The following is a 27,124-nucleotide window of genomic DNA, read 5'->3' on the forward strand; positions in this document are numbered from 1 at the left end:
CCGGGGCGACCCTCTCAATGAGGGTGTGCCGGCCCTCTCCTCGAGTCCTGTCATTGGAGGACGTCTTTCCCTCTTTGCCGAGGAGTGGGCCAACATTTCCTCAGATCAGTGGGTCTTGAACCTGATCAGAGACGGTTACGAATTCGACGCCCCAGTAAGAGACGTGTTTGTGGAGTCCCGATGCGGTTCTGCCGCCAAACAGGCGGCGGTAGAGGAGACTTTGCAAGGTCTGATTCAGATAGGGGCCGTGTCCCCGGTACCTCCCGCCGAACACGGCTGCGGCCGCTACTCCATCTACTTTGTGGTGCCGCGAAAAGGAGGGTCTTTTCGCCCTATTCTGGACTTAAAAGAATTAAACAAGTCCCTGAGAGTGCGGCATTTTCACATGGAAACCCTGCGCTCCGTCATTGCGGCGGTACAGCCAGGAGAGTTTCTCACATCTCTGGACCTGAAAGAAGCTTACTTGCACATACCAATTTGGCCCCCGCACCAGAAGTTTCTGAGGTTTGCGGTGATGGGAAAGCATTTCCAGTTCCGGGCCTTGCCTTTTGGCCTTGCCACAGCTCCTCGCACCTTTTCGAAGGTTATGGTGGTGGTAGCTGCCTTTCTAAGGCGACAGGGTATTCGGGTTCACCCGTACCTGGACGACTGGCTCATTCGAGCAAATTCTGCTGCAGAGAGTCAGCATGTAACAGCCAGAGTGGTCTCAGTACTTCAATCTCTGGGCTGGGTCGTCAATTTGGCCAAAAGTCACCTGACCCCCCTCGCAGTCTCTAGAATATTTGGGGGCCAGGTTCGACACAGCCTCGGGGTATGTGTACCTACCCGAGCTAAGGTGGTGCAAGCTTCAGAATCAGGTCCGTCTGTTCCTGAGGATGCCCCGCCCGCGAGCTTGGGACATTGTCCAGCTGCTTGGATCGATGATGGCCACCATGGAACAGGTGCCCTGGGCGAGAGCACACCTGAGACCTCTACAGTATGCTCTACTCCAAAGATGGTCTCCAGTATCTCAGGATTATCAATGCAGACTCTCTTGGCTCCCTGCGGCCCAACTCAGTACGGAGTGGTGGCTCTCAGACAGCATGCTGCGGCGAGGAATGCCGCTGGCGCTCCCAGATTGGTGCCTAGTGGACAGATGCCAGCCTGAAAGGCTGGGGTGCACATTGCAAGGGGAAGCATGCCCAGGGTCTATGGACACCCGAGGAGTCGGAGTGGTCCATCAACCGCCTAGAGTTGAAATCAGTGTTTCAGGCGTTTCTGGCTTTTCAAGTGAACCTGGAAGGATTGGCTGTCAGAATGATGTCGGACAACACGACAGCAGTGGCCTACATAAATCGACAAGGCGGCACTTAGTGCAGAGCTCTAGCCGCGCAGGCCGAACAAATTTGCCACTGGGCCGAGCTGCATCTACAGTTTCTGTCAGTAGCTCACATTGCAGGTCAGAGCAACGTGCAAGCCGATTATCTAAGCAGGCATCAGATCGATCCAGCGGAGTGGGAGCTTGCAGACGAAGTATTCCTGCAGATATGTGCCAAGTGGGGCAAACCCGTGATGGATCTAATGGCGACAAGCACCAATGCCAAAGTCCCGTGCTTTTTCAGCAGACGGAGAGATCCTCGTTTGGCGGGGTTGGATGCCTTGGCTCAACCCTGGCCTCTGGACCTACTGTATGTGCTCCCTCCGTGGCCCTTGATAGGCGAGTGCTCCTGCGGATTCGGCAGCATCCAGGAGAAGTGGTTCTCGTCGCCCCGGATTGGCCCAGGAGGCCTTGGTATGCGGACCTCCGACAGATGCTCGTAGAGGATCCCCTTCAGTTACCTCTGGTTCCCAACCTGTTGTCACAGGGTCCGGTGACCATGGAGGACGCCGGCCGATTTGGTCTTACGGCCTGGCGATTGAGAGGGCGCAATTGAGAGACAAAGGCTATTCCAATAAAGTAATTACCACTCTCCTGCAAGCCCGCAAGCGTTCCACTTCCATGGCTTATGCTAGGATTTGGCGCCAGTTTGAAGTCTGGTGTGCTTCCAAGGAGATCACACCCCTGCAGGCTCCCGTCTCGCCGATTCTGGACTTTTTGCAGGATGGTATACAAAAAGGCTTGGCCTATAATTCCCTGCGGGTGCAAGTGGCAGCGTTGGCCTCCCTGAGTGGCAAGGTTGAAGGCGTGTCTTTAGCTGCTCATCCAGATGTGGTACGGTTTCTTAGAGGGGTGCTTCAGCTCCGTCCTCCCGTGCGTGCACCTTGTCCAGCTTGAACCTGGGGCTAGTGCTGAAAGCCCTTCAGGGTGCTCCCTTTGAACCGCTTCGGCGTGCTTCAGAGACAGATTTGACACTGAAGGCCATCTTTTTAGTGGCCATTACTTCGGCGAGACGGGTGTCAGAGCTCCAGGCGCTGTTCTGTAGAGACCCTTTCCTGCAATTTTCAGAGTCCGGGGTCACGGTTCGGACCGTGCCTTCCTTCTGGCCTAAGGTGGTTTCAGCGTTTCACCTAAACCAACCTATTTTCTTGCCCTCCTTTGTCAAGGAGGAGTTTCCAGAATCTTTTGGGCAATTGCACCTGTTGCCTGCTGGCTCAAAGAATCTATCTTTTCAGCTTATTTGCTTGCCGGCCGGCCTCCGCCTGATGCATTTAAGGCGCATTCCACTAGAGGAATTTCCTCTTCTTGGGCTGAAACTGGAGCACTCTCTCTTCAAGAGATTTGTAGTGCAGCAACATGGGCTTCTAAGCTCTTTTGCCCGACATTACAGGCTGGATGTGGCTGCCAGGAGAGACGCACATTTTGGAGCGCAGGTGCGGGCGCGTGGTGTGGCTTGTTCCCACCCTATCTAGGGATTGCTTTGATACATCCCATCTGTAATGGCTGCATCTGCTTGATGACAAGGAAGGGAAAATTATGTTCTTACCGTGATAATTTTCTTTCCTTTAGTCATAGCAGATGCAGCCATGATCCCTCCCTGTCTGATTGCTATCTGCTGTAAATCTATTTCAGGTTCTGTTCATGTTTCCTGGAGATTCCATCCTTGGGAGAAAGTCGGAAAACAGTCTTCAGGATTCTTGTTCAATTAAAGGAGGATGACTTAATTCCCTCCAGTTTCATGTTTTGGAGGATGAGTTTATTCCCTCCGGGATGATGAGTTTATTCCCTCCAGTTATGTCTCAGTGGAGGATGAGTTTATGCCCTCCGGGAGGATGTTTCATTCCCTCCATTCTGAGTTAATGCCTTTTGTTGTAGGGCCATCGTTCGCTGTGAGGAAAGCTCATGTTATTCCCATTGCGGTTTGCCATACTGCTTTGGAAGCTTCAAATACTGAAGAGAGGCAGTGGAGCAAGCTGGTATGAGGCACTGAAAAAAGTGTGCTCTCTATCTCCCTCTGCTGGTTGATGGACACAACCCATCTGTAATGGCTGCATCTGCTATGACTAAAGGAAAGAAAATTATCACAGTAAGAACCTAATTTTCCCGTGTAGGCATACCTGAGTTGTGCTGGGGATAGACCCTCTAAGTGGCGACAGGGTACCCCCAGGTGGCACTCACGTGACAGACCGGTCCTTCTTTTTTGGTGGCACTATGGTGAGATTGTCAGGCTCAGTGCATAGATTGAGGCTCACCATCCACTGAGTGGTTCAGAGTCTTTTTTTTTTTTTTTTTTTTTTTTAATTTGTAACCTCCAGACACAGAGCACTGTGAACAAGTGCAGCAATAGCAGGGTCCCTTTCCTGTGCAGTGTTTTTTGTTTTTTTTTGTAGTGTTAGAGATTGGCAGTGTGCTGATGGCAACTGGCAGCAGCCAGCTGACACTGGAGATGCCTGACCTAACACAAGAGCAACCGAATGGCATCAGCGAGGAGGAGATGCAGGTCCAGCCTGCACAGAGTTCTCCTGAGGGGACCAGGCTCATTATGGACAACGGCTCGTGCATTGGTAGGGTCGAGTGGAATGCCAGCTGAAATCTAGCATGTCTTCATGATAGAACAACAGCAACTAGACCAGCTGCAGCGAGAGGAACGGAAACTGCAGCAGCGGTGAGAGAATGACCAATGGTGGCATGAAGAGTGTGAATTCCAACAGCTGCGAGAGGAACGGGAAGTGCGATAGCCTCTTGAGGAGCGGGAGTTCCAGCTGCAGAAATTAAAGATGGAGGTGGAGGAGTGGCCTAGTGGTTAGGGTGGTGGACTTTGGTCCTGGGGAACTGAGGAACTGAGTTCGATTCCCACTTCAGGCACAGGCAGCTCCTTGTGACTCTGGGCAAGTCACTTAACCCTCCATTGCCCCAGCTACAAATAAGTACCTGTATACAATATGTAAGCCGCATTGAGCCTGCCATGAGTGGGAAAGCGCGGGGTACAAATGTAACAAAAAAAAATGACTCACATCCAAAGCTCCAGCCCAACCCTTCTCCTAGGCCCGAGGCAGGATCCACAGCTCGTATCGGGTCCAACTTGTTTTCGCTGTTTGATAATACCAGAGGTGACACAGATGGATATGTAACTTCCTTTGAGAAAATTTGCTGCCTCAGTGAGATTCCTCAGAAAGACTGGGTGCGCTATCTTGTAGGAAAGCTCACTGGTAGAGCACTTGAGGCATTTCGAGGACTGTCCATGGAGACATGCTCCCAGTTTGAGGAGGTGCGCAAAGATTATTTGAACCGTTATGCCATTACCCCTGAGACCTACAGACAAAAGTTCAGGACCTTGCAAAAGGGGGCAGATGATATGAGTCTGTCATTCGGCTAAGATACCAGCACCATCGGTGGCTCAGTGGAGCGGAAGTTAAAACCTTGGAGGGCTGCCAAAACCTGATTGTCCTGGAGCAGTTTCGTCAATGTTGTCGTCCATAGGTGAGGGCACATTTCCAAGATCATCAGCCCCATACTCCAGATAAGGCAATTGATTTGGCTGACATCTTTATGGCTAACCATCCCTGGTTGGCAAATAGAAGCCTTCCATATCTGCAGCAGTTGGGATCTAAGGGCAACCAAGGCCTTATGCCAAATATCCCTGCAACCTCATAGACAGTCAGCCAACCCTCCAGTGTTCCCCAAAAACCTAAAGACATTTGGCATGAGCATCTTTGTTACCAGTGTGGATATACAGGACATTTCAAAGCAGATTGCCCAGACAGCCCCAAGCCTGCACTAAAGAGCATTCCAGTTCCTGCACTAAGGCTGATGGCTTTAGTGGGTGGCTCCATTTCCATGGAGACCCACACAGTTGCTGCCGCACAAAAAATTACTGGCTATTCATCAAGCAAGGAAACCAATGGGTTTCCACAACACTACAGCACCCCAGTAACTGTGAATCAGACCCAGGTGACTACTCTTGTGGACACTGGATGTAGCATGACTTTGTTATGACCAGAGCTAGTGCCAGAAGATGCTATTCTACTAGGGCATACTGCAGAGGTAGTGCTTGCCAATGGATCCAGAGAGACTGTACCCATTGCTCAAGTATTCCTGGATTAGGGTACCAAGCCTGGATACAGAGAAGTAGGCATAATGAAAAACATACTAGTACCAATGCTGTGTGGGACTGACATGGGTCCAATGAACATTACCCTTGATAACGGAGTCAGCATTTCCACTGTGGTGGCCCAACAGAAGCAGCAGCGATCAGCTTTCCAGATCCTGAGCCAGTCCAGGTAGGACCAGTTGACCAAGCAACAAGAGGAGGGACTCCAGTGCTTCCAGCAGCACCAGTTCCAGAGGGGACCGGAGCCGTGAGTATGGAACATCCTGACTTAACTGACACACCTACTGATCAGACTGATGACCCTGATTTGTCAGAGTCACCAGCAGAGACCCTTCCAGATATGGATACTGATATAATACATGCTTTTCAGGAAGCACAATACGCTGACCCTGACCTGGAAGCCCTTAGGCAGGGTGCTGGTCAGCCAACCAGTGAGACTGATTGTACAGTGATACTGATCCTGCTGATCCTAATAGGCCATGGACATCAGGCAAGCAGCTTATAGTGCCCAGGGCATACAGAGAATGACGTCTACAGATTGCATATGACATTCCTCTAGCAGGACATGCACATGCACTAGATTGACCCAGAACTTCTATTGGCCGGGAGTATCTCAAGCCATAGCTGACTTCTGTCGAAACTGTAATGTGTGCCAAAGAGCGGGTAAGACTAAATATCACCCCCAAGCTCCCCTGAAACCTTTAGCCATAATCAACGAGCCTTTTGAGAGAATAGCTGTGGATATAGTGGACATCTAGCTGGACTGGGAAATATGTATATTGACAGTGGTGGACTTTGCTACCAGATATTCTGAAACGGTAGCCTTATCCTCCATAGAATCAGAGAAATTTGCCACTGCCCTGCTAGAAGTATTTTCCTGGGTAGGATGTCCATGAGAAATGCTCTTAGACCAAGGGATACAGTTTATGTCTGAGTTGATCCAGAATCTGTGGGCACACTGTGGAGTAAAATCTGTACGTACCACACCATATCACCCTGAAACTAATGGGTTGGTGGAGAGATTTAATGGGACATTAAAACATATGTGAAAGACTTTTGTAGAAACAAACCATGACTGGGAAAAATTCTTACCCTGCCTACTGTTTGCATACAGACAAGCACCTCAGGAGTCTACAGAGTTCTCCCCATTTGAGCTGCTTTATGGCTGGAGGGTGAGAGGGCCCCATGGCCTAATATGAGAACATTTTGAGGGGAAAGTTGATAACCTCTGACACCCCTGTAATCGAATATGTAGTTATAGTTAATATGTGGCAGAGATTAGAAGACCTTGTGGGCTTTGTCAGAGATAACTTATAGGTAGTCCAAATTAAGCGAAAGAGCTGGTATGATCGTAAGGCCCAAAATAAGCACATAAGCACCGCCATACTGGGAAAAGACCAAGGGTCCATGAAGCCCAGCATCCTGTCTCCGACAGCAGCCAATCCAGGCTTCAAGAACCCGGCACCCCCCCCCCCCCCCCCCAAATATATATATTTAATAATGTTCAATGGACTTTTCCTTCAGGAATCTGTCCAACCCCCCCCCCCCCCCCCTTAAACTCCGTAAGGCTAGCTGCTGTCACTTCATTCTCCGGTAACAAGTTCCAGAGTCCAACTACACGCTGAGTAAAGAAAAACTTTCTCCTATTTGTTTTAAGTCTACCATATTCTAGCTTCATCTTGTGTCCCCTGGTTTTATTATTTTTTTAAAGTGTAAACAAACGCTTCACATCTGTCCGCTCTACTCTCATTATCTTGTAGACTTCTATCATAACACCCCTCAGCCGCCTTTTCTCCAAGCTGAAGAGCCCTAACCGTCTTAACCTTTCCTCATAGGGAAGTTGTTCATCCCGTTTATCATTTTCGTCGCCCTTCTCTGGTTCTTTTATATATTTTTTGAGTTTCAGCGACCAGAATTGGACACAATATTCGAGGTGCGGTTGCACCATGGAGCGATACAACGGCATTATAACATCCTCGTGTTTGTTTTCCATCCCTTTCCTAATAATACTCAACATTCTGTGTGCTTTCTTAGCCGCCGCAGCACACTGAGCAGAAGTTTTCAACATCTTATCAACAAAGACTCCCAGATCCTTTTCTAGGTCTGTGACTCCTAACGCAGAACCTTGCATGACATAGCTGTAATTTGGGTTCCTCTTACCCACATGCATCACTTTGCACTTGTCAACATTGAACTTCATCTGCCACTTGGATGCCCAATCCCCCAGTCTCGCGTGGTCCTCCTGTAATCTTTCACACTCCTCCTGCGACTTGACAACCCTGAATAACTTTGTGTCATTTGTGAATTTAATTACCTCACTAGTTGCTCCCATTTCTAGGTCATTTATAAATATGTTAAAAAACAGCAGTCCCAGCACAGACCCCTGAGGGACCCCACTAACTACCCTTCTCCATTGAGAATACTGAGCATTCAATCCTACCCTCTGCTTCCTATCCTTCAACCAGCTCTTAATCCATAGTAATACCCTACCTCTGATCCCATGACTCTCCAGTTTCCTCTGGAGTCTTTCATGAGGCACTTTGTCAAACGCCTTCTGAAAATCCAGGTACACAATGAGGCTTATTTTCAAAGCACTTAGCCTCCCAAAGTTCCATAGAAACCTATGGAACTTAGCCTCCCAAAGTGCTTTGAAAATATGCCTCAATATCCACCAGCTCCCCATTGTCCACATGTTTGTTCACCCCCTCAAAAAAATGCAGTAGATTGGTGAGGAAAGACTTCCCATCACTAAATCCATGCTGACTTGGTCTCATCAGCCCATGTTTTTGTATGTGCTCTGTAATTTTATTCTTAATAACTAGTAAAAAAGGCCCGTTTCTGGAACGAATGAAACGGGCGCTAGCAAGGTTTTTCTTGGGAGTGTGTATGTTTGAGAGAGAGAGCCAGAGTGAATGTGCGGGTATGTGACAGAGTGAGACTGTCTGTGTGACAGTGTGTGTGTGAGAATGAGAGTGTGTGACAGGGCCCCCTCCCCTGTTCCTAATGCCCCTCACCCTGTTCCCACCCCTCCTTTTCCTCCTCCTTCCCACACTTTGGGTTTTTTAAGGCTTTCAAAAGTCTCTGTACCCCCGTGGCCCTAACGCCCAGTATCCGGATACCCCACCGCTTTCCTCCTCACCCCTCCCCCAAGATGTAATACTTTCACGTCCTTCATTTTTTTTTTTAAGTGTCCTATCTACCCTGTGTACAAATGCCCGGCATTCAGATTGTGTTCCTCTCGTAAATTTTCATTTCTTTCATTCATTCAGAACTTGCCCCCCCCCCCCCCCCCCCCGGAACACTTTTGGTTCCTTCAGTCTTTTAAAACTGTCCTGTGTACCCTGTGTGCTAATGGCCAGCATTGAGATTGTTTTCCTGTCCCAAATTTGCATGTCTTTCAGTCATTCACAACTCCCCACCCCCTTCTCCAGTTTAACACTTTTGTTTCCTTCAGTCTTTTAAAACTCTCCTATCTACCCTGTGTCCTAATGGCAAGCATTCAGATTGTTTTCCTTTCCCAAATGTTCGTCTTTCAGTCATCAGAACGCCCCCCTCCCCCCATTTAACACTTTCGGTTCCTTCAGTCTTTTAAAACTCTCCTATCAACCCTGTGTCCTAATGGCCAGCACTCAGATTGTTTTGCTTTGCCAAATTGTCTGTCACTGAGGTCAGTGCTTGCCTGCCTAGCAGACCACTTCCGGCAGGCACGGTCCCAAGCACATCCTGTTGGAGGTGAGAATTATTATATAGGATAGCCTCTACCATTTTGCCCGGTACCGACGTCAGACTCACCGGTCTATAATTTCCCGGATCTCCTCTGGAACCTTTTTTAAAAATTGGCATAACATTGGCTACCCTTCAGTCTTCCGGTACAATGCCTGATTTTAGGGATAGATTGCATATTACTAACAGTAGCTCTACAAGTTCATTTTTCAGTTCTATTAATACTCTGGGATGAATACCATCTGGTCCTGGTGATTTTCTACTCTTCAGTTTGCAGAACTGACCCATTACATCCTCCACGTTTACAGAGAATTCGTTTAGTTTCTCAGACTCGCCTGCTTCAAATACCCTTTCCGGCACCGGTGTCCCTCCCAAATCCTTCTCGGTGAAGACCGAAGCAAAGAATTCATTTAATTTCTCCGCTATGGCTTTGTCTTCCCTGATTGCCCCTTTAACACCACTTTCGTCCAGCGGCCCAACCGATTCTTTAGCCGGCTTCCTGCTTTTAATTATCCCAATTATCCCAATTGCAGAGGACTTAAATACAAGTCTGTACATGCATCCAGTTTCTCATACACCTGCACGCAACTATGGAATGAATTACCGATTGCAGTGGCGTAGCCAAGGGTGGGCTGGGGTGGGCCCAGGCCCACCCACTTTAGGTTCAGGCCCATCAAGTAGCAGCACACCTATAATGTGGCTGGCAGGGACCCAAGCCCCTCCAGCCAAAAACTCCCAATAACTTTTTGCTGCCGGTGAAAATCTGCTATTTAAAAGGTATACGGGGGACAAGGGATGTTTGAAAGACCATATGGCATGCAGGCAAGAGAGGGAAAAACTAAATCACTTGTAGGACAAGGCAGAGTGCTGCCCACCCACCTTGGGTCCAGGCCCACCCAAAGATGGGTGTCTGGCTATGCCCCTGACCGATTGCCATAAAAAGAACACACGACAACCTTCCGAAAGTTATTAAAGACCTACTTATTCATAAAGGTGTACAATAAAGATTCCCCATAACGATCTGACTTTCTAATTATTCCATTCACAACTATTAAGGAACCCTCCTATCTGTCCATCCTAATTACTCCTCACGACTGAATATTATATCTTGTCCTGATATCATTATGTTAGGTAATGTTGATCTTTCAATCCACTTTCAATCCAATATGATTTACTTATGCACTCTTATTTGTAATAATTGTAAAATTATTATTCCGTTATTATGATTGCTTTGATATTCTATGTACCTATCTGTATCTATATTTTGAAATTCTTATCCTATAATGTGTACATGTTGCTATAACATTTTGTGAGCCACATTGAGCCTGCAAATAGGTGGGAAAATGTGGGATACAAGTGCAGCAAATAAATAAATGTATCTAAAATAATATTTACTATGTATTTTTGCTTCTGACGCTAACTATTTTTCAAATTCCTTTTTTGCCCTCCTTATCTTCGCTTTGCATTTGGCTTGGCATTCCTTATGTTTTATCTTATTATTTTCAGTTGGTTCTCTTCTCCGTTTTCTGAAGAATTCTTTTTTTTGCTCTAATGGCTTCCTTTACCTTACTGTTTAGCCACGCCGGCTGACATTTGGTCTTTTTTCCTCTTTTTCTAACACGCGGAATATATTTGTCCTGTACCTCTAGGATGGTGTTTTTGAACAGTATCCACGCCTGATGCAAGTTTTTTTACCCTGTGAGCTGCTCCATCAGGTAGTTGTTTTAGTCCCAGTTTGTCAGAATAAACTTTAAGCTAATTGGGCAGGACCATACAGGGTCATAAGGCGCCTGAATGATAACAAACTGTTATATCTATGGACTCTCAAGATAGAAAGCAGTGTATCTTTCATGTAAATATGTTAAAGGCCTGTGCAAATCGCACAACCATGGTAGTAGCTGTGTGCAGCCTACCAGAAGAGCGTCAGGATAGTGAACCCGTACCTGTCCTCTTAGCAGAGACATTACCAGAGCGATCTGACACTGAAGAGAGGCTAAATGTACAGACTGTGGAAAATCCTTCAGCGAAAATGGAGAACCTGAAGTACAACAGAAAACATGTATAAAAGAGACACATTTTACGTACTCTAAGCATGAGATAGATTTCAGTATGAAAAAAGGAGCTAATGCAACACCTTTAACAATAGTAAATAAACTGGATTATGTACAAGTATATAGAAAACTGTATCAATAAAGTAAACATTATAGAATATCAGAAAAACACTGATAATAGAATATCTTCATTTCCCAGTTATGACAGTAGCTTCAACCAGGAAGAAAGCGCCACAAGAAATGCAAAATTTCACCCAGAAGAGAGACCGGTTTCAAGTACGGAGAATAAGAAAAGTTTTGGTTGCTGGAAATTGTCAAAATAATATAGAATCCCTTCAGGGAAGAAATCAACCGTTTACATGCACTGAATGTAGAAAAAGCTTTATTCATAAATCACAGCTAACAAAGTACAAGAGAATACACACAGGAGTAAAACCATTCACATGTGCTGAGTGTGGTAAAAGCTTCTGTCAGAAGATACTCCTCACTATTCACAAATTGAAGCATACAGGTTTAAAACTTTTAGCATGTACTGAGTGTGGTAAAAACGTTAGTTATAAGCACCAGAAGGGCAATGAACATGGCAGATGGCCTCTCCAGGAAGGAAAAGCCAGAACCGCCCTGACACTGTACTGTTGAGACCCGACCAGCGGTCTCTGTAGAGGCCACAGTCTGGGGCCTCTCTCTTGAGGAGGGAGGTATGACAGAACAGTGTGTTTTAATCTTGTAAAACTGCCTTTATTAAATCTTTCAGTGCATTTCTCTAGTTTGGCCAGCAGGTTGTGTATGTTATTTTTTAAGCTGTTACAAAGAACTGACCTTTCCCTTCTTTAACCACAGGTAAAGGAAATGCCTATAGTGATATGACCAGCTTTTTTTTTAAATGTTGTTGATTGGGCTCTGATTGGCTCAGGAGCTTTTTGAATTAGAATTGTACTGACTTTTGCGCCAGTTTCAGCCCAGGAGAAGAGAGAGAGAGAGCTTTTTGCTGAAGCCCTGTAAAAAAAAAACTGTTATATTTGATAACTGGTGAGCAGCTATATGTCCTGATCTCCCCAGGTACTTTCTAGGAAGTAAACAAATGTTTACTTAGTGTTATAAGTGATCCTTATTTCAGTTACCTGTTATTGTTTGATGGTTGCACATTTTCTGTTCATGTTCTGAGAAAAACATGTATTTGTTCACCCTGCCTATCTAGACTGATAAAGAATCCTGGTGGTTTTTTTTTTTTTTGTTACATTTGTACCCCGCGCTTTCCCACTCATGGCAGGCTCAATGCGGCTTACATGGGGCAATGGAGGGTTAAGTGACTTGCCCAGAGTCACAAGGAGCTGCCTGTGCCTGAAGTGGGAATCGAACTCAGTTCCTCAGTTCCCCAGGACCAAAGTCCACCACCCTAACCACTAGGCCACTCCTAGTGTTGGATCTGTGAGTGCTTTCTGGGAACTGTGGGACCACTAGGAGTATGGCCCCAGTAACCTAGAAATCACAGAGGATAATTTGAGAGCGGGAGACTCACCCAGAGGTGGTTGTGACCCAGTTGGTGGGAGGAAGGTACTAGTGTAGAGCACAAACAGCAGGTGGATCTGAGCTGTGTTGGGGATAGTCCCTCTAAGTGGCCATGGGGTAACGTCAGACGGGTGACTATGCGTTTCATGACACGGTGACAGGAGATCTTCCTTGATACTAGTGTTGCTCGATTTCTCAGCAGCCTTCGACACTGTGGATCATAATATCATGCTTACAAGACTGGCAGAAGCAGGTATCAGTGACACAGTATTTACTTGTTCAAATCCTATTTGTCAGACAATAATCTTTTCTGCTCAGCAAAAGCACATCATTACCTTGGGCACTGAACTGTGGGGTGCCACAGGGATCTGTACTGTCTCACATTTTATTTAATATCTACCTTAAGCCTCTGGCTGAGCTTCAGTCAGTGGACACAGATTTCTACATCTATTCTGATGATGTGTAACTACTCATACCCATTGAACCAGATCTACCCACAGCTCTGAGTAACCTGACTGCCTGCCTAACCGCAACTCAGGAATAGGCGAACAAGTTTGCCTGAACCCAAATAAAACAGAGATTCTTTGAATACCAAACAGAGGTGGAGAAATAACCCGACTTCAAAATATCTTTTGGGAAGTGTGAACTCCCCTCTAAAATCACAGGTCAGGAATCTTGGGATACTTCTAGACTCATCACTCACGCTGATCCCACAAATTCAAACAACCTTCAAAAATTGTCTATCACCTATGGCAGCTATGAAATCTCTTTCCGTTTATTGAAAAGAGGAGTCTGTTCTCAGTGGTCCATGCCATGATAACATTACGACTAGACTGCTGTAATGCTTTGTGCACTGGCTAAACCAAAGAGAGTTTGTACTAGGTGCAGGTAATTCAGAATGCTGCAGGGTACTTAAAGAATAAGCTAGCCCTTACATACCTTTGAGACCTCTAAACTCCTGTCAAGGATCATCACTATCTGTACCATCATGAAAAAAAATTATACGATGTGTTTCCCGCCAATGAGCCTTCTCCAGAGTATCCCCCATTCTCTGGAATTTATTTTATTAATTTTTTTATTTATTGCATTTGTATCCCACATTTTCCCACCGCATAGCAAGTTCAATGTGGCTTACATATTGCTAAAAAGGTGGTTACAAACTAGATTTGTATAAGTCTAGTACATAATACAGAAGTACAATAAATGCTTAGGTTGATATATTAGCATATTGTGAGAGAGGTTAATATTATTGTTTTCCATTTCTGAACTTTTCGTGATGTATGGTGGTGTGGGATTAGGCAGATCCAGGGGGGAAAGTCTTCTTGAAAAGATATGTTTTAAGTTTTTTTCTGAATTGTAGGTAGTTTTCTGTGAGTTCCAGGTCTTTGGGTAGTGAGTTCCAAAGTTGTGTGCCTATAAAGGAGAGGTTGGTGGCATGTGAAGATTTGTATTTCATACCTTTGCAATTGGGGTAGTGAAGGGTTAGGTAGGTTCTCGCTGTTCTCGTCACGTTTCTTATTGGTAGATCAATAGATTCCGTCATACTCCCAGAGGGGCTACATGTAACTCAAGACTACCTCAACTTCAGGAAGCATGTGAAAGCCTGGCTCTTCTCCCAAGCCTTTAATACATAGGGTGACTGAATATATACTCATTCTGCACCTGAACCAGGTTGCTACACAATCTGTAACTTGGATCAGTTCCTTATATCTTGCTTTACTGTACAAAGAACTTGTCATGAGTTTAGCCAACCATCAAATTATCCCAACTTACTCTGTACCACACATCTTTTTCCTATCATATATGTGCTCTTGGTCCCTCAGCTATATGGTAAGTGGTATTGTAGAACATCTTTAGCATCATATTTGTGTTAGTTGAATGTTCTAATGCATGCTTATTAGGTGTATCATTAGTATTTTGTTAATATTGTATTATATCTCTGGTATTTGAATTCCAGTGCTGTTAAACATGTGTATTTTTGATACTGTTTCACAGTAGTTCTATTATTAGATTTCAGTTTACCTCATTTATTGTATTTAGTTTATTCTTGGTTATTTTACTATTGTGCTGTAAACAAAATTGTAAGCTTTATGTTCAACTGTACCTTCTGTTAATCTCTTCATAAAGGTGGTTAATAAATCCCAATACATAAACATGTCTGCATTGAAAAGGTCTATGATTGTTAAATTAGTAAAAATGATTGTATATGCAAAGAAGCCTATTTTGTTTACTAAGCAGTGTGCATTCCTTTTCAAAATGTTTACCTGCTTTAGGAATTGTTGGATTTTACTAGGTTTTCTGTACTATCTCAGTTTATGTATACAAATGGAGGGAGCCTTTTAAAGTACTTAACTACATTCATACCACATTATGTAATTACATAATTTTCAAATCTGATACTTTTCATTTTGCCTCTTTTACAAAACTATGCTAGTGATTCCCATTGTGGCAAATGTGATGCAGCCCTTTCAATTTGAATTGGGCTGCCTCGCATTTGCCATGCGGGAATCACTAGCGTGTTTAGTACAAGAGGCCCAAATTTACTTAATCTTTTAAAATTCTTTTATAGAAGACAAAATATTTTTACACCTCATTATAATAATTGTAATTTTTACTTATTGATCAATTTTTAGGTGGGAGGGGGTTCTCTTAAATTTCTTTTTCCTGGGTCAGTTGTGTAACAACAGTGGATTTTTAATCACCTTAAAATATTAAATAGGAATGATAATTCCAGAACGCAACCAAATCTATGCATACCATTAGGGGCAGGAGGAGTACAGAGCACACAGTGGGATGGTACGCAAGTTAGACCCTTGCCACAGAAGAGGAACAGTAAGATGCCCAGTGATCTTGTGTGCCAACAGGGAACCCAACCCCTCCCAGCAGAAGAAAAGGGCCAGTCAGCTGGTGGGAATCCAACCTGCCAGAAGAAGATAAGAAGGAAAAGAATAATGAAGAGGGGAGGAAAAGGGTGTATAAACTGAAGAGGAAAAAATGAGAGGGCAGGGAGAGATTGAAGACAGGGGAGAGAGTGTAAGAACCAGTGCAAAGGGGGCAGGAGAGAGTGCATGGAGGGAGAGAAACATATAATGTATCTGTGCCAAAAGACAGAAACACCCTTTCCCCCATATACACCCACATTTCAGCCCCTCTGCACACATCCCTCAACCCCTACACTGACATCACAACACCCTTTCCACAGACAGACCACTATGCACTCTTATCACATACAGTCAAGCACATCCTTCACAAATATCCCCAGATTAACACCTCAACAGATGCATTCTCAAAATAGACACACAGGTTAGTTTTCAGTTAAATTCTTGAGAATTATATGAAATGTCTAAACTAGATGTTTCAAATTGCCACAGCACTATATGTATTGTACCATTGAATATGCAAGTATAATTTATATTTATATATTGAAGTGCTGAATATTGGAGCTTCTACATGTAAATCTAGGCATAGTCTATAGAATACACCTAGGCGAAATATTTTCGGCGCTGATTTTTCAGCCACCATATATAGAATCTAGTCCATACCCCCTAATTCTCTAACCATTTGTGCTCACAATTTAATTAAATAAGCTACTTAATGCCAATAATTGGCTTTTTAACAAGCAATTATTGGTACTAATTAGATTTAATTGGAATTTAGGTGCTGGCAGAACAGGAGCGGTCCAAGCATTTACCTGCGTCGTTTTAGAATAAGGGGGATAGACGCTTGCATTTGCACCACATTTTAGTTGGTGCAAATGGCCACGCCTGTAGTTAGGTGCAATTTCTGGGGGTAAGCACTATTCTATAAACTGCACCTAACAGGTATATCTTGGAAACATGGAAGAAAAAGCATTGACTGTATTAGACAGCACTGGAAGAGTAACAAATATAGCCAAAGCTGATCGAGTAGGTGATTTGTGCTTAGGAGGATAAAGATGAGACTGAACTTCAGGGGCTTTCAAGATTTTCATAGATGTATATTAGAGCTCCTAAATGTATTGGTCCTGGAGAAAAATAGATTTTTAGGAGAATGCTGTATCTTATTGAACCAGTATATTGAAGAAAGGATATGTGGTCTGGATAGCTCATTTACAAAAAAAATGTTTTAATGCTTGTCTAGGGTAAGTTACTCCCACCTACAGATACTTCATTATTTATTTATTTATTTATTTGTTATATTTGTATCCCACCTTTTTGCAGGCTCAATGTGGCTTACATTATTCCGTAATGGTGATCGCCATTTCCGGAGTGAGAAATACAAAGTAATGTTACAATAAAGTTCATAAATGTTAAAAGTAAATTATAAAGTAGATTGGATAAGCAGTTCATTACAGACATAAGAGATAAGGGGGTAATGCGTTAATGTTCATTGGTGACAAATTGATCAACCCTATATATATATATATATATATATATATATATATATATATTTTTTTTTTTTTTTTTTTTTTTTTTTTTTTTTTTTTAATCAACTGACTAGGGCCAAAAAGTAGAAATAGCTTTCTCCGATACAGGAATAAAATTTAAAGCAAAAGTTGATACAATAGACAAAACTTCTCAAAGTTCTAAGAACTTTCAATGTTTAAAATAAGTCCACATCTGGAAGAGCCTTAGGGAGCCCTTTTACTAAGCTATGTTAAGCTCATATGGGTTTTACTGTACAGACTCTAAATCTGATTTACCTAATTCATTTCAGATCAGGGTGCTTTTCACAGGCAGGATACTAGGACCAGGTACTAACAGATAAATCATAAGGTATTTCAAATTATGATGCATACTTATTTTATTGTTGCTCTTCAGAGTGTGCATGGTATCCCAAAGATTCCAGAAGATCCTACAATCCCTCGACAGAAACCAGCGGCAGCTTCCAGTAACCAGGCTTCTGCCAGCTCCATACCTTTACCTACAGTCGCCGTGGCTCCAGTAGAGCCAGCAGCTAATGGAACATTACACCTTGCTTCTGCTGCCAAAAAGAATACCTCAAGTGAACAGAAAGCACAGGAGGTAAAATCCAGGCTAAAAACAGCTGGTTGGACATGTGCAGAATGCACTGAGTGGATTCCTACTCGTGAAACATACATTTTTCACATGAAGAAAAGCCATGGAAAAGTAAGTAGAACATCTGTTTTCTGTTTCTGATTCATTTCAGCAAGAGTTTCTCATTTTCTTTTTAATTAGCTGGCAAGCAGGGCTGAGGTTAGACTTGCTGGGGCCTAGGGCAGAAATTAAGGAGGGGACTCTCCTGATCCCCTCTCCTCCTTGTCTTGTGTCCTGTCTCCTCCTGTCTTATTCTGTTCCCTCACTATACCTGCCTCTGACATATTGTGTTTTCCCTTTTAGCTCCTTTTGTCTTTTCTGCCTCTGTCTACTTAGATTTCACCCTCTTTCTCACTGTTTTCTCTCTTTTTCTTTTTCAGCAACCTATCAGCTTTGTCTCCTCTCATGCTGTAGCTCTCCCATTTCCCATCTCATTCCTTTCCCGGCTTCCTGTTCCCTTCCATTTTTCATCTACACCCCATGACCACACTTTCCATATCATCAAGCAGATCAATCCATAGACTGGTGGGTTGTGTCCATCTACCAGCAGGTGGAGATAGAGAGCAATCTTTTGCCTCTCTATATGTGGTCATGTGCTGCCGGAACATCCTCAGTATGTTCTCTATCTCAGCAGGTGTGTGGTCACACGGCAGCAGCTCTGGCTAGGTCTCCACGCCTATTTACTTAGGCTTTGTTGAGTACCTGGGGTTGAGGGCTCTTCGTGAGCAAGTGCAAACCTGGTGGTGCCAGGTCCTTTCTTTTCTCCCCCCTCCCGCTGGCTCCGTTAAAAAAAAAAAAAGAAATGATCTGGAAGCTTTTATCTTCAGCTGCTCACTGGGACACCAAATTGTCGCAGCTCGGAGCAAGAAGCAGGTAATTTTACCTTTTATTGGTGGGCAGGGGGTCCCTGAACGCTCCCCATGTGGCTCATGGCGTCGGACGGAACAGGCGCAAAAAAGCGCTCCCTGGATCGCGTTCGCGCGTCTAGCCAAGTTGCCTTTTAAGGGCAAGCTGCTCTTTGGGGATGCGCTGGACCAGATCGTGACGGATCTCGGCAGTTCTAAAGGCAAGAGGTTGCCGGAGGTCAGGGCACGGGCTGGCAGTGCTCGCCTTGGTTCCTCTAAGGGCTGGTTTCAAGAAGCCCGTCAGTATCGCCCGGGCAACTTGGGCTCCTCTTTCTCCTCCTCTTCCAAACAGAAATTCTCCTCAAAGCAGCATTCCTTTCGCAGAGACCGCCGCCCAGGAGGTTCTTCCTCCGGTCCTCCCCCAGGGTCACGTACCCAATGACGGGGCCCTGGTCCATGGCCCAGAGCAGATTGGAGGAAGGCTGTCCTCGTTTCTGGGCGAGTGGACCAGGGTAACTTCAGATGCTTGGGTTCTGGAAGTCATCAGAGACAGCTACAAGTTGGAGTTCTGCTGGCCCCTGAGAGACGGGTTCGTGATCTCTCCCTGCAAGTCTCCCCTCAAAGTGGCGGCAGTTCAGCAGACTTTGGACAGCTTGCTCCACCTTGACGCGGTGGTCCCAGTGCCAGTAGATCAGCTTGGCATGGGACGTTACTCCATTTACTTTGTGGTGCCAAAGAAAGGAGGCTCTTCTCGGCCTATTCTCGACCTCAAGGGAGTCAATCGGGCCTTGAGAATATGGTATTTCAGAATGGAGACTCTCCGCTCCTATTACTTCAGTGTTGGCATTCCTGTAAGAAGGTCTGGAGAAAGGCCTGTCGCTCAGTTCTCTTAAAGTCCAGGTAGCGGCTCTAGCTTGCTTCAGGAGTCGCCTGAAGGGTGCTTCCCTGGCTTCACAGCCAGATGTGGTGCACTTTCTCAAAGGGGTTAATCACCTACGCCCTCCTCTGCGCTCGATAGTGCCTACATGGAATCTCAATCTGGTGCTGCGGGCCTTGCAGAAGCCACCCTTCGAGCCCTTATCGAGGATGTCTCTTAAGGACCTGACGTTGAAAGCGGCCTTTTTGATGGCAATCGCTTCAGCCAGGAGGGTTTCCGCGCTCCAGGCACTCTCTTGCAGAGAGCCTTTCCTGCGGTTCACTGAGGCAGGAGTGTCGATTCGCCCAGTGCCTTCCTTCCTGCCCAAGATTGTTTCTCGCTTCCATGTGAATCAGCAGCTTTGTCTACTCTCCTTCCGTAGGGAGGATTATCCAGAGGAGTACCCTGCTCTCAAATGCCTGGATGTTGGATGAGTCATCATCAGATACTTGGAGGCGACCATCGATTTCCGGAGGTTGGATCACCTGTTTGTGCTGTTCGCAGGCCCTCATAAGGGTCTGCAGGCATCTAAGCCTACAGTGGCCCGGTGGGTCAAAGACGATTGCGGCGGCTTATGTGGCCGTAGGTAAGGTGCCGCCTATCCAGCTGAAGGCTCAATCTACTAGAGCACAGGCGGCCTCTATGGCAGAGTCCAGGTCCGTCTCCTTGGAAGAGATTTGTAGATCGGCGCCTTGGGCGTCGGCTCATACCTTCTCATGACATTACCGCTTGGATGTGGCAGCACGGGCCGAGGCCCAGTTTGGAGCTTCAGTGTTGTGTTCAGGGATTTCCATGTCCCGCCCTGGGTGAGCACTGCTTTGGTACATCCCACCAGTCTATGGATTGATCTGCTTGATGATATGGAAGGTAAAATTATGTATCATACCAGATAATTTTCTTTTCATTAATCATAGCAGATCAATCCATAGCCCCTCCCAGATATCTGTCTTGTTTGTTTTCTGGTTTCGTCAGTTATGTTTCAGGTTCAAGTTCAGTCTTCAGTTCCTGTTCAGAACGACTTCGTGTTCAAGTTCTTCCAATTTGTTTTTCCTTGAGTTGAGACAACTTTGTGTTATAGTGAGCTGCTGCTTCTTCTCCCCCCCATTTCGGCGGTGGGTGGATTGATAACTAAATTTTGCCAGTGCTCCCTCCCGCTTCGGGCGGTAGTAGAGCAGCTTTGTTTCCCTCCCGCTTTGGCGGTGATGGGTTAAGCCAGCTCCTCCCGCGGTTTAGGTAGCAGGATATGCCAGTACCCCCGCATCAACGGGTGTGGTTCCCCCCCTCCGCCCCGGCGGTGGTGGGCTAGAAAGAGTGTCCCTTTGTGGGTGTAATTCTCTATGTTGGTGAGTCCTGCGGATGGAGCTTTGATATCGACTATACTGAGGATGTTCCGGCAGCACATGACCACATATAGGGAGGCAAAAGATTGTTCTCTATCTGCACCTGCTGGTAGATGGACACAACCCACCAGTCTATGGATTGATCTGCTATGATTAATGGAAAGAAAATTATCAGGTATGATACATAATTTTACCTTACTTTCTGTACTCATTATTCTTCTCCCACTTATCTCCTTGCCCCTCCCCCTCTCATGTGGCTCCAGCATCTCCCTTCCCTCTTCCTTCTTCCACTCTTGTAGCTCAGCATCTGCTCTCCTTCTCCTTCCTCCACCCTTGTAGCCTGACATCTCCATCATCCAGCATCTTTCTTTCCTGCTGTCCTTCCTCCCACCCCCCATGATCCAGCATCTCTCCCTCTCTCTTCCCTCCGTCCACTTTCATACCCAACATCTGTCCCTGCCTCCCCTCCACCTCTAGGGCCAGCATCTTCCCTTCTTGTTTTTAGTTGTCCAATATCTCTCACTTCTTCCCCTCCACCCCCATTCTCGAGTCTAACATTTGTCCCTCTCTTCCCTTCCTACATCCCATTGTCCTGTGTCCCCCCCCCCCCTCTCTCTGTCTCCCTTCTGTCCACAGACCCACTATCTCTCCGTTCCCCGCCCTCCCAATCTGGCATTCCCCCCCCTTTCTCAACTCCTTCCCCCATCTACCCTAAAACATAGTTTTCTTCACAGAGGTCACCGGCAGCGTTTCTAATATGCTGCATGCCATTGGCCCCAGAGGTTTCCCTATTCCATGTTACACCCAGGTGGAAACTGGAATTTGCATCAGAAGAGGGCAGGTCACGGTAGAAGGAAGCTTCAGGGCTAATGGCAGGCAGCATATTAGAATCGCTGGCACTTTCATTGACCGCTGTAAGAAAGATTAAACCTGGGAACAAGAAGGAGCAACATGTTGGCCTGGGGAGAAGGGGAAGAGATACTGCACCGTAGGGTTGGCTGTGGAACCCAAGGCAACTGCCCTATTTGTCTCAACCCCCCCCCCCCCCCCCCCCTTCTCCAGTGTTAGCCCTGCTGGCAAGCACAATCTTATATTACTGGCAAGCATAAGTACAGTACCTTGAGAAATTTTCACACCCTTGTATGTTTTTTGCCTTTTGCTGTCTTAAAAATACAATTCTAAATGGATTAAAGCAGGAGCTTGTTTTGTTGAAATACATAACGTGTGCCACACTTTTGATCATGAAAGAACAGTTATGTATCCAAGACTTTATTGGTGCTACTACTTACTACTGTGAGTATTTCTGAAAGTCTTTACACCCTTTTTTTTATAAGAAACCCAGATTCCCTATCATCAAGCCGATCAATCCATAGACTGGTGGGTTGTGTCCAATCTACCAGCAGGTGGAGATAGAGAGCAATCTTTTGCCTCCCTATATGTGGTCATGTGCTGCTGGAAATTCCCCAGTATGTTCTCTATCTCAGCAGGTGTGTGGTCACACAGCAGCAGCTCTGGCTAGGTCTTCAAGCCTAATTGTTTAGGTTTTGTTGAGTACCTGGGGTTGAGGGCTCTTCATGAGCAAGTGCAAACCTGGTGGTGCCAGGTCCCTCCTTTTCTCCCCCCTCCCGCTGGCTCTGTTAAACCAAAAAAAAAAAAATTTTTTTTTAAACGTTCAAAAAGGACGTCCATTTGCAGCTGCTCACTGGAACAAGTCGTCGCTGCTCGGAGCAAGAAGCAGGTAATTTTTACCTTTTACTAGCAGGCAGGGGGTTCCCCGAACGGTCTCCACGTGGCTATGGCCTTTGATGGCAAGGGCGCGAAAAGACGCTCCCCGGAACGTGTTCGTGCGCCTAGCGGGGAAGCAGGGGGATCGAAGGTAGAGTCGCCCTTTCGGAACCGGGAGAGTTCACCGGTTTTTCTTCCGGCGCGGCGGCCTTTCCCGCCTTAGGCACCCATCCCCCGCTGGCCACCCTCCCGGTCGTGGCCGGCCATGCAGCTCGGTCGGCTTCTTCTTGGGCCGCCCTCAAGATGGGAGACGTTAACAGCTTGGTCGCCCTTGAATCGGGCGACAGAAGTCGGCGAAATTAAAACGCCCTTCTTCCCGCGCGGCTCCTTCTCGGAGTTTTGCGCCGGACGCCATTTTGGACGCGCAACATGCCTCTCCCCCGCTACTGGGAGGGCAGATGGAGGGCGCCTCTAGGGCCGCGGCACAGGCTGCAGAAATGCACAGATTGGGGGGTTTCTCCCCTGAGTTCATTTTGCTGCTGCATCAAGACTTTCTTATGCAGAACACTGCCCCTGCCCCGCCCCCCCCCCCTCTGATCGGGGTGATGAGGCCTCTATGCTTAAGCGCCCTCGGGTGGAGCTTCCACCCTTGGGGGACTCTGTCTCCTCTGATGTGGATGACGGCAGCGTGTCTGAGTTCTCCCAGAGATCCTTAGCGGAATCGATGGAAGAGACTGATCCTCGCTCAGATGGAGCGGACGATCCCTCTGCAGCGCGGCTTTTTCGCTCAGAGGATTTGCCCAACCTGCTTGTGCAGGCCATGAGCATTTTGAAGATTGCCTCTCTGGAGGAAGGCTCTCTCTCAGCCTCTACTGGCTCCGCCATTATGCTGGGAACGAAGCGCCCGCCTAGAACCTTTCACGTTCATGAAGCCATGCAGACCTTAATTTCAGCGCAATGGGATGCCCTTGAGGCGAGCCTGAAAGTAGCCAGGGCTATGTCCCGTCTGTACCCCTTTCCTGAGGGGGAACGGGAAGCCTTTGTCTGGCCCACGGTAGATTCCTTAATCACTGCCGTGACTAAGAAAACGGCGCTGCCGGTGGAAGGTGGCACTGCCCTGAAGGACGCCCAAGACAGGAGAATGGAGGCGGCCTTAAAGTCGTCCTTTGAGGCGGCCGCTCTGAGTTTGCAAGTCTCGGTTTGCGGCTCCTACGTGGCTAGGGCGTGCCTGACTGTTTTGCAGCGGGCTTCCCCCTTGGACTCTTCCTGGAGGGCGGAATGGCCGACCCTGGAGTCGGGTTTGGCCTACTTGGCAGACTTGCTGTATGATGTTTTGAGAGCCTCGGCCAAAGGCATGGCTCAGACAGTCTCTGCGCGGCGGTGGCTCTGGCTTAAGCACTGGTCTGCTGACCATGCCTCTAAATCTCGCCTAGCCAAGTTGCCTTTTAAAGGCAAGCTGCTCTTTGGGGACGAGCTGGACAAGATCGTGATGGAGCTCGGCACGTCCAAGGGCAAGAGGTTGCCGGAGATCAGGGCTCGGGCCGGCAGTGCCCATCCTGGTCCCTCTAAGGGCCCATTCCAGGAAGCCCGTCGGTATCGCCCGCGCAAGACGGCCTCCTCTGCCTCCGCTTCCTTCAAACGGAACTTCTCCCCCAAGCAGCATTCCTTTTGTAGGGACCGCCGTCCCGGTGGTTCATCCTCCGGCCCGCCCCCAGGGTCGCGTACCCAATGACGGGGACCTGGTCCGTGGCCCAGTGCAGATAGGAGGAAGGTTGTCCTCGTTTTTGAGCGAGTGGACCAGGGTAACTTCAGACGCTTGGGTTCTGGAAGTCATCAGAGACGGCTACAAGCTAGAGTTCTGCAGACCCCTAAGAGACGGGTTTGTAAACTCTCCTTGCAAGTCTCAGGTCAAAGCAGCTGCCGTGCAGCAGACTTTGAGCAACCTGATCCGCCTGGGCGCGGTGGTCCCGGTGCCAGTAGATCAGCTTGGCAAGGGGCGCTACTCCATTTACTTTCTGGTGCCAAAGAAAGACGGATTTGCTCGGCCTATTCTCGATCTCAAAGGAGTCAATCAGGCCTTGAAAGTTCGGCACTTCCGGATGGAGACCCTCCGCTCCGTAATAGCTGCGGTGAAAAAGGGAGAATTCCTGGCCTCCCTGGACATCAAGGAAGCTTACCTACATATTCCCATCTGGCCGCCTCATCAGCGCTTTCTGCGCTTTGCAGTGCTGGGCCGACACTTCCAGTTCAGAGCCCTCCCGTTCGGGTTGGCTACGGCTCCGCAGACCTTCTCCAAAGTAATGGTGGTCATCGCGGCCTTCCTCCGCAAGGAGGGAGTGCAAGTCCATCCCTATCTGGACGACTGGCTGATCCGAGCCCCTTCCTATGCGGAGTGCGGGAGAGCTACAGACAGGGTCATTGCACTTCTGAGCTCCCTGGGATGGATCATCAACTGGGAGAAAAGCCAGCTGCGCCCGACTCAGTCTCTGGAGTATCTGGGAGTTCGATTCGACACCCAAGTGGGCAGAGTGTTCCTGCCGGACAACCGGAGCATCAAGCTTCAGACCCAGGTGGGCCAGTTCCTAGCCTCCTCTACTTTTCGAGCTTGGGACTATGTGCAGCTGTTGGGCTCCATGATGGCCACAATGGTGGTAGTACCCTGGGCCAGGGCTCATATGAGACCACTATAGCACTCTCTTCTGCGGCGGTGGACTCCAGTCTCGGAGGATTACGCCGTACACCTTCCTTTGGATCCAGCGGTGCGAAAGGCGCTGAGCTGGTGGCTGAGGCCGGGCAAGCTGTCCGCAGGAATGCCTCTAACGACCCCGGAGTGGGTTGTCGTCACGACGGACGCCTGCTTGACGGGCTGGGGAGCCCACTGCCTGGGACGGACAGCGCAGGGGCTCTGGTCTCCTGCAGAGACAAAATGGTCCATCAACCTCCTGTAGCTCCGAGCCATTCGGTTGGCGCTTCTAGAGTTTCTCCCAGTACTGTTGCTGAGGCCTGTACGGGTCCTGTCGGACAATGCCACGGCTGTGGCCTATGTCAATCGCCAGGGAGGTACCAGGAGCGCCCCGCTAGCCAAGGAGGCCATGAAGCTATGCCTGTGGGCGGAAGCGAATCTGGAACAGCTGTCGGCGGCCCACATTGTGGGAGTCATGAATGTCAAGGCAGACTTTCTCAGTCGCCATACCCTGGATCCCGGAGAGTGGCAACTGTCTGCTCGGGCGTTCTTGGACATCACGAAACGCTGGGGCCGGCCGAGCCTGGATCTGATGGCGTCCTCGGCCAATTGCCAAGTGCCGCGTTTTTTCAGCAGAGGACGGGACCCTCGATCTCTGGGAGTCGATGCTCTTCTCCAGCATTGGCCGGCACAGGAGCTTCTCTACGTGTTCCCGCCCTGGCCCATGATGGGCAGGGTGCTAGGCCGGGTGGCAAAGCATCCGGGCCGGGTGATCCTGGTGGGTCCAGATTGGCCCAGATGTCCCTGGTATGCGGATTTGGTCAGACTCTCGGTGGACAGCCCTCTGCGGCTGCCATCGGAGCGGGGCCTCTTACATCAGGGTCCCGTGGTGATGGAGGATCCCTCCCCCTTTGGTCTTACGGCCTGGCTATTGAGCGGAAGCGGCTGAGGAAGAAGGGCTTCTCAGACAAGGTCATCGCCACTATGCTGAGAGCGAGGAAGCGCTCTACTTCCACCACTTACGCCAGGGTTTGGCGTACCTTTGCGTCGTGGTGCGAGGCAGGCTCTATATTGCCCTTCACTGCTCCAATATCTTCAGTGTTGGCGTTCCTACAAGAGGGGCTGGAGAAAGGCCTGTCGCTCAGTTCGCTGAAAGTCCAGGTGGCGGCTGTAGCTTGCTTCAGGGGTCGTCTGAAGGGGGCTTCCCTGGCTTCCCAGCCGGATATGGTACGCTTTCTCAAAGGAGTTAATCACCTGCTCCCCCCTCTGCACTCGATAGTGCCTACGTGGAATCTCAATCTGGTACTACGGACCTTGCAGAAGCCACCCTTCAAGCCCTTGCCAAGGGCATCGTTGAAGAACCTGACGTTCAAAGCAGTCTTCCTGGTGGCCATCACATCAGCCAGAAGAGTTTCCGAGCTCCAGGCGCGCTCGTGTAGAGAACCGTTCCTGCGATTCCCTGAAGCAGGAGTATCGATTCGCCCAGTGCCTTCCTTCCTGCCCAAGATTGTTTCTCGATTCCATGTGAATCAGCAGCTTTATCTACCCTCCTTTCGTAGGGAGGATTACCCAGAGGAGTACCCTGCGCTCAAATACCTGGATGTTAGACGGGTCATCATCAGATACTTGGAAGTGACCAATGATTTCCGGAAGTCGGATCATCTGTTCGTGCTGTTCGCAGGCCCTCGTAAGGGTCTGCAGGCATCTAAGCCTACGGTGGCATGTTGGGTCAAGGAGACGATCTCGTCAGCTTATGTGGCGGCAGGGAAGATTCCGCCTATTCAGCTGAAGGCACACTCTACTAGAGCACAAGCAGCCTCGATGGCGG

The 27,124-nt window shown here is 47.8% G+C and overlaps 1 protein-coding gene across 2 annotated transcripts in view; it reads left to right on the forward strand.

Moving 5' to 3' along the window:
- ZNF592 (zinc finger protein 592) overlaps positions 1–27,124 on the forward strand; it is a 345,284-nt gene that overhangs the window by 187,857 nt on the left and 130,303 nt on the right. For both annotated transcript variants that reach the window (XM_030187212.1, XM_030187220.1), the window contains exon 7: positions 17,551–17,859. In XM_030187212.1, the coding sequence (XP_030043072.1) occupies positions 17,551–17,859 (309 nt within the window). The remainder of the gene's footprint in view (positions 1–17,550; positions 17,860–27,124) is intronic.

Source organism: Microcaecilia unicolor, chromosome 1, assembly GCF_901765095.1.
Source record: "Microcaecilia unicolor chromosome 1, aMicUni1.1, whole genome shotgun sequence".
Taxonomy (NCBI): Eukaryota; Metazoa; Chordata; class Amphibia; order Gymnophiona; family Siphonopidae; genus Microcaecilia; species Microcaecilia unicolor.